The sequence below is a fragment of the Leptinotarsa decemlineata genome, unplaced genomic scaffold (genome assembly GCF_025532065.1).
Source record: "Leptinotarsa decemlineata unplaced genomic scaffold, Ldec_3_MD MMD2_tig00002082_RagTag_RagTag, whole genome shotgun sequence".
Lineage (NCBI taxonomy): Eukaryota > Metazoa > Arthropoda > Insecta > Coleoptera > Chrysomelidae > Leptinotarsa > Leptinotarsa decemlineata.
This window is the reverse complement of record NW_027412573.1, coordinates 666015-673643: the sequence shown is the minus strand read 5'-3', so window position 1 is coordinate 673643 and position 7629 is coordinate 666015. Positions and strand designations below refer to the sequence as shown.

The 7629-nt window shown below is 33.7% G+C and overlaps 1 protein-coding gene across 1 annotated transcript; it reads right to left on the bottom strand.

Moving 5' to 3' along the window:
* Positions 1–763: 763 nt before the first annotated feature.
* Positions 764–7198, bottom strand: Vps4 (Vacuolar protein sorting 4). Its single transcript, XM_023159637.2, has 7 exons — positions 6860–7198; positions 5575–5707; positions 5270–5501; positions 4949–5216; positions 1629–1842; positions 1220–1448; positions 764–1119 (listed from the first exon to the last, which is right to left on the bottom strand). Exons 1-7 carry the CDS (start codon positions 6993–6995, stop codon positions 1018–1020), a joined length of 1314 nt encoding a protein of 437 aa, XP_023015405.2. The 5' UTR covers positions 6996–7198; the 3' UTR covers positions 764–1017.
* Positions 7199–7629: the final 431 nt, after the last annotated feature.

Sequence of the window (7629 nt, the reverse complement as noted above, 5' to 3'; positions counted from 1 at the left end):
CACTGGCTATCGTCTAACCCGTGTTAGGAATTACACCTTGAAGGGTAAGATTTCGTGAATGCTTATCTCGCACAAGTTTCTACTTCTGAGGGTTGTTCGTAGGGGTGCGACAGCTGGTTAAAGGAAAAAAAAATTTGAACATTAACGGAGTCTACTTAAAAAAAATATTCGCTAGCTAACTTCAGGAACTTCCTCTCCGATCGCGATAGAGAACGGTTGTGCCGATAACGAACGTCCTCAAAGATGGCACGTGGATGTCGTGGAGTCCAAAAGTTATAAGGTCAATTTTCGAATAAATATTGAAGTGAATGACATTTTGAGAACACTACGCCAGTAACCAGCCTGGATGTCGTCAGTGCGGTAATAGATGTGTTATTTCTGAAAATCAGATTGAGAGGACTGGTGGCCCCGTAGTAAAAAAATTAAGTGTTTTTATAAAAAGGAAAACTTAGGGTGGCAGCTTCTGTTCACTATGGACAGGAGTCTGGCCAAATGCTCTCGACTGATAAGCCACGGCCAAATAAATTAAAGAAGAAGAAGCTAACTTCAGAGTGACGGTTTTCCGTCATTTTTCCCTAACAAAAAAGAACTTCAAGTCGAGGGAAATTACCAGTGTTTTGCTACGAACTCACCACAAAACTGACTTCTAACAATCGGATTGCATCTCCACCAAATGTAGCTGTACACCTATTGATTCCTATGACATTTTGAGAGATCATCTGAATCAGGGACTCCTCAACTTTTGTGGCTCATTGAAACTCTATTTGGCTCATCTATTTTATTTCAATAAGAATACAAATATAAACTATGTTATCTTAATTCAAAATAAGGCTCTTCATATCGTATAGAATAAAACAAATTTCATTTATAAAAAAAAAGTTGTAAAGCAACAATAACGGCCGAAACTTTGCCGAATAGGAATAGTTCTGCAGCGGGAATTTCATAAGGATGCTTGTGAGTGACAATTTCTAGATATAACTTGCAATTGAAGACAATTTTACATAAAAACTACCTAACCTATCCTTCCTGACCGAAATCTTCCATGAACTTCTTCAGTTTCGTGAGATCTTCATCATTGACTGTCGGTTTGGAGGTGGCTAGGGATCTCAACATATCATTCTGAAAACAAAACAATCGATCATAGTGCCTCACTGCATATGAGCGAATGGAAAGGAGTCTCAGTACAGTACCCCGAGGTACTCCACTTATTTCTACCTACCAGAGTAACGGGGGGCTCTGCCAATTTCTCGCTAGGTATATCCATCCAAGACATCTCCATAGCACCAAAATCTCCCGGCGAGCAGGGAATCAACAGGTCGTCAACTATAGTGTCGGGGTCCTTGGGACTGGGCCCACGAATATACTTGAAATGTGTGGCGGTCTGAACTTTCCGAACGGGTTGCATGAGAGCGTCTCGAACCACGATACTAATATCTGCTCCAGAGTATCTGCAGGAATCAATAAATCAATGGTTAAAATCAAGATGTACCAGAGAATTCTGTATGTCATAGATATTTCCACCCAAGCAGCCTCTTAGGTCTTACGGTTTTCGAGGTAGCATTGAGATCAGCTAAAAAACCGGACTGTATAAACATTATCTGTAAGCTAGATCAAGGTAATTGTCTTACCCGTCTGTTTTCTTGGCAAGCTCCTTAATGTCACTCTCGGTCAGTTCCGTGTGCGTATTTCCTAAATGCAATTTGAACATAACAGCTCTCGCAGGTTCCTCGGGCAGTGGTATGTAAATCCTCTTTTCGAATCTCCTACGAATTGCGGCGTCCAACACCCATGGAATATTGGTGGCACCCAAGACGAGAATGCCTTCAGTATCGTGGCCCACACCTAAAGAAGAATACAGGGAGATCAAAACTGCTTCATTTCGCCGTATACTATTTTCAAGACAAGAGATATTGGTGTGCAAATATGCAGACAAACATGAAAATTTCAATTTTCAGATACCCTGTTATGAACATTTCCGTGTATATTTTCATAGTTGAATTGATTCATCAAGACGTCAATTCGAAAATGTCTCCTCAATATCATTTTTCTAGGCAATAATATGAAAAATCAAAGACAAATAGATGATTCAAGGAATATATTTCGGCCACAGAGTTCAACACCTCTACAAAGAGTAGATGTTAGAATTCAAAATGAAGAGGGAGCTAAGTTACACTTCATTTTGAAGGGCTCTAATTCTCTTTTGATTCACAGCCAGATTTATTATTATCGATCCGCAATTTCTGAAAAATCTGTCTTAGAAAGTAATGATTTTCTACGAACGCATTGAATTAATAACACTTTCACTACACCAGAACAACAACACTTTCTCTGGTTTGCGCTAACTTGGTAAGTTTGTTCTGGTATTAGAAGTGTTCAAAGTGTAAATCACTTTGAATAATAAAATCACGATTTAATAAATTACTAAGTTCAGGGTCGAAATTTAATAAAATCACAAGTTTAGAGACGGAATTTAATAAACTTCCAAAATCAAAGTCAGAATTTAATGGAGTTTCAAATTTGAAGGCAGAATTTAACAAAAACCCCGATATTCAAGTCATAATTCAATTATGGAATGCTATTGAATTCCAATTTTAAACTCAAAATTTTGTGAAATTCAACTGAGAATTTTATTGAATTGAAATTGAGTTGAATATTGAAAGTTTATTGACTTTGAAAACTCGGAATTTCAGTAGATTCCAACTTTAATGACTATGAACTGCAAATTTTGTTGAAATCCTTATATGACATAGGAATTCTGATGATTTTTGACTTTGAATTAGGTATTTTGTTAAATTTGAATTCGGATTTTTGCTAATATCCGATTTTAAACTTGAAATTATAATAAATTTTGATTTTAAAGTCCAAATTCTGCAAAAATTTTGACTTTGAATATAAAATTTTATTTGATTTCGACTTATGACTCGGACTTTTGTCAATTTCTAACTTTCAACAAAAAGGTTTGTTAAATTATAACCTTGGATTCAAAATTTTGTTAAATTCCAATTTTGAACCTGGAATTTTGTTAAATTCTGACGACTGAACTCGAAATTTTATCAAATCTCAACCTTGAATTTGAACTAGGAATTTTGTTGAATTTTGACTTTGAATTAGGTATCTTATTTTTTTTGCTTCACTTACATATCAAATTTCTCATTTATTTGACCTCAGAATTTCATTACATTTGGACTTTGGGTTTGGATTTTTGTTAAATTCTGACTTTGAATTAGGATTTTGCCAAATTCCGATTTTATTTTGATTTTGACGTCAAAATTCTGCAAAATTTCGACTTTGAATATAAAATTTTATCAAACTCAAAATTTTATTCAACTTCGACTTATAACTCAGACTTTTGTCAATTTCTGACTTTCAACAAGAAGTTTTGTTAAATTATAACCTTGAATTCAAAATTTTGTTAAATTCCAAATTTGAACCTGGAATTTTGTTAAATTCTGACGACTGAACTCGAAATTTTATCAAATCTCAACCTTGAATTTGAACTAGGAATTTTGTTGAATTTTGACTTTGAATTAGGTATCTTATTTTTTTTGCTTCACTTACATATCAAATTTCTCATTTATTTGACCTCAGAATTTCATTACATTTGGACTTTGGGTTTGGATTTTTGTTAAATTCTGACTTTGAATTAGGATTTTGCCAAATTCCGATTTTATTTTGATTTTGACGTCAAAATTCTGCAAAATTTCGACTTTGAATATAAAATTTTATCAAACTCAAAATTTTATTCAACTTCGACTTATAACTCAGACTTTTGTCAATTTCTGACTTTCAACAAGAAGTTTTGTTAAATTATAACCTTGAATTCAAAATTTTGTTAAATTCCAAATTTGAACCTGGAATTTTGTTAAATTCTGACGACTGAACTCGAAATTTTATCAAATCTCAACCTTGAATTTGGAATTTCGTAGATTTTATCTTTGAACTAGGAATTCTATTGAATTTTGACTTTGAATTAGGAATCTTATCAAATTTGACCTCAGAATTTCATGAATTTGGATTTGGATTCTGCAAAGTTTTGACTTTGAATATAAAATTTTATCAAACCCAAAATTTTATTCAATTTCGACTTATAACTCAGACTTTTGTCAATTTCTGACTTTCAACAAGAAGTTTTGTTAAATTATAACCTTGAATTCAAAATTTTGTTAAATTCCAAATTTGAACCTGGAATTTTGTTAAATTCTGACGACTGAACTCGAAATTTTATCAAATCTCAACCTTGAATTTGGAATTTCGTAGATTTTATCTTTGAACTAGGAATTCTATTGAATTTTGACTTTGAATTAGGAATCTTATCAAATTTGACCTCAGAATTTCATGAATTTGGATTTGGATTCTGCAAAGTTTTGACTTTGAATATAAAATTTTATCAAACCCAAAATTTTATTCAATTTCGACTTATAACTCAGACTTTTGTCAATTTCTGACTTTCAACAAAAAGTTTTGTTAAATTATAATCTTGAATTCAAAATTTTGTTAAATTCCAAAATTGAACCTGGAATTTTGTTAAATTCTGACAACTGAATTCGAAATTTCATCAAATCTCAACCCTGAATTTGGAATTTCATAAGATTTTATCTTTGAACTAGGAATTCTGTTGAATTTTGACTTTGAATTAGGAATCTCATTAAATTTGACCTCAGAATTTCATGATTTTGGATTTGGATTCTGCAAAGTTTTGAGTTTGAATATAAAATTTTATCAAACTGGAAATTTTATTCAAATTCGACTTTGAACACAAATTTTTGTTAAATTCCGACGACTTTGAACTTTGACTCTGAATCAGAAATTTTGTTAAATTCTTCTCAAAAACACTTTTCAGAAATATATTTTTCTTCCTTCCTCTCACTTTTCTCAGTTGACAATAACTATACAAAATGTAACTGAAGTACCAAATAACATCACTTCTAATATTTTACTTGTTACATACCTTGCATTTGCACCAAAAACTCCGTTTTTATTCGTCTCGCTGACTCTGATTCATTATCAGAACGGGAAGAACATAGGGAATCGATTTCATCAATGAATATGATGCTAGGTTTGTGCTGTCGAGCCAGCTCGAAAAGATTCTTCACCAGCTTCTCAGATTCCCCCAACCATTTCGATACCAGGTCACTAGACGAGACGGAGAAGAAAGTGGAATTGTTAGCCTCCGTAGCCACCGCTTTTGCCAGGAATGATTTACCAGTACCAGGGGGCTGAGAACAAATGAATGTTAAAAAATTCGCGTCAGTATTAAACGTATATTTACTCCAAAAAGTAAAATTCCCTTCCAAGGGACTCGTTTTCCACTGAAGAGATGAGGGAAACGAATCGGTAGGATCACGGCTTCCTTCAAAGCTTCTTTAGCGGCATCCAGTCCTGCAACGTCGCTCCATTTCACGTGGGGCTTTTCCACCACTATGGCTCCTTCTAGTTTGTTCTGAAGCTTCTTCTTGTCGGGATCATCCTCGTCTTCATCGCTATCATTCTTTTTGTCATCTCTAAACGTAACGATAAGTTTAGTTGGCAAATAGTGCAAGAGTTGATACTGTTCAGTATGGAAATGAGACTTACTTGGAAGATCCTCCATCTAAAACGGGCTTTTTCTTTCCCTTCCGTACGGTTTCTTTCAATTGCTCTGCTCTCTCAAGATACGTCACACATTTGGCCCGTATACTTTCCTTCGCTTTTTCACCTTGGGCCTCATCTAGAAATCTCAGAAATTTGTCGTTGATTTCGAATATTCACTCATTCACAAGGATGAATTCGTTGAAAATATGCAAGAATTGAATGAAATGAAAACATCACATGTCAATCTTTCAAGTCTTCTTACAGGTAAAAGGAAACATAGGAAATACTAAAGGGGAACTAGCTCATCTATGTATCAATCATCAGTGATTGTTTTTTTTTAATATAAATAAAACTTGATATTCGCAAAAAAGCCCAGTTCATTAGAGAAGGAGTTCGCCAACCTGATGCTCTAATTAAAAAAAGAGTCTCATGCCACATTAGTACTCTGCAACGAGTTTTCTTTGAACAGATGTGGTCTGGCAATAGAATATTTTGAAATCTCTAAAACAACTTTTGAGAAATCTTAGCATTTTGAGGATTTCTGATTAAATATTTGAATTATGGTGAGTTCATAATCAAAAAGTATACCTAGAGCTCTCTGATGGTGTGGACTTGATTGATTGTATAAGTTTGGGTAATATGGAGTGACTAAAGACTAAAGCAAATGGTACAGCATTTGGCAGCACTTATATTCATGGGATTTATGGCACACCAATCTATTAACTTGCCTGAAATTTCGTCGATCTATGATCCTGTTCCTAGTAGTGGAGTTATGACAAATAGAAGAAACTTCAAATGGAAAATGAACATGTTGAATAATGGGGGTCCTAAATGGGATCCTTGGGGAACCCCCGAGGGCATATTTCATTGGACATATATCCATATTTTTCAACAAACTACGAGAGGAATATCAAGATCTTATTGTTTTGGTAAGATTCAATTCAGTTGATGTACATGAATAATATTGAAACTGTTCATCAGTTAGGAAGTTTTTGAATGAAGCTGTCCAAAAATCACACAGAATATTTCTGGTACATCATTCAATATACTAAGTGTTCAATAATTCTTTCTTGTCTCCGGATTTGAAGAGGCATGCGAAAGATTGTTTCAAAAATCTAGGGAAGAGCTTGTTGGCAGAAATATTGAAGATGAAGAATAGAGATTGGAACTACTATATTTCAAGAGACTTGAAGGTATACCACGGTGAAAATAGGAAACTCTGGAGAAAATGAATATATCAATATTCACCTACTGCCTAATCCGATAATTATGATTAGTCTCGACTTACATTTTATGGCATGTAGGAAATATTCAACTCCGTGTTCATAGAGACGTAGAGCTTCCTCGTAGTTTTTTTTGCGGTCTTCCTCTGTTGCTTTTGTTACAAGTTCAATTGCTTTCTGCAAAGTAGTTCCTGCAGCCATTGTTTGTAGTGCAGATTCGCTTGAAACCGCCGGAAATTCGGGAAAATGAAATTAGATTTGTAATTTTCTGATGATAAATGATGAGAGAACGTATTATTTTCGGTAATTATCTCAAATTCACATCAGTAATCACACCTTGAAGAAAAAGATGACATTTTTGAGCATTAGGAGGTCTGACTTATGTGTCATTACTGTCACTTAACTTTACACTCTTCTACTTCTTATTTTCTCTGTAATCATATTTATTTTTCCTATGATAACTTCAAGGTTTATTTTACAGTCAATGAGCCTTTTTCCTGAGAATAGTGAACGTGTCACATGTGAAACAGTGTTATTTACGTAATACTAATTTATTATTTAAAAATATAAATCTGATATAAAAAATTATTTTGTGTTAGTGTAATGCCAACAAAGCATTGCTGTTTTTCGAATTGTACGTCGGATAATCGATATCCGGAAGAGAACGTGTTTTTTATACCATTCTTACATCTAAACTCATATTAATGAGGTTAGATGTAAGAAATGGATACATGAAGAATGGATTTAACAGTGCAAAAAATAAATAAATATCCAAATGTATGCTCTAAACATGAAATGAAAGTTAGCTTTTCATAGTTAATTACCATTGATTAGA

What these genes read in the sequence shown, in the direction of transcription:
- Vps4 (XM_023159637.2), bottom strand. Translation starts at nt 6,995, where the DNA reads ATGGCTGCAGGAACTACTTTGCAGAAAGCAATTGAACTTGTAACAAAA. An exon ending in TTAGATGGAGGATCTTCCAA is followed by an intron (nt 5,502 to 5,574) that starts GTAAGTCTCATT and finishes CGTTACGTTTAG; the next exon opens with AGATGACAAAAAGAATGATA. An exon ending in GTTTTTGGTGCAAATGCAAG is followed by an intron (nt 1,843 to 4,948) that starts GTATGTAACAAG and finishes ATTCTTCTTTAG; the next exon opens with GTGTGGGCCACGATACTGAA.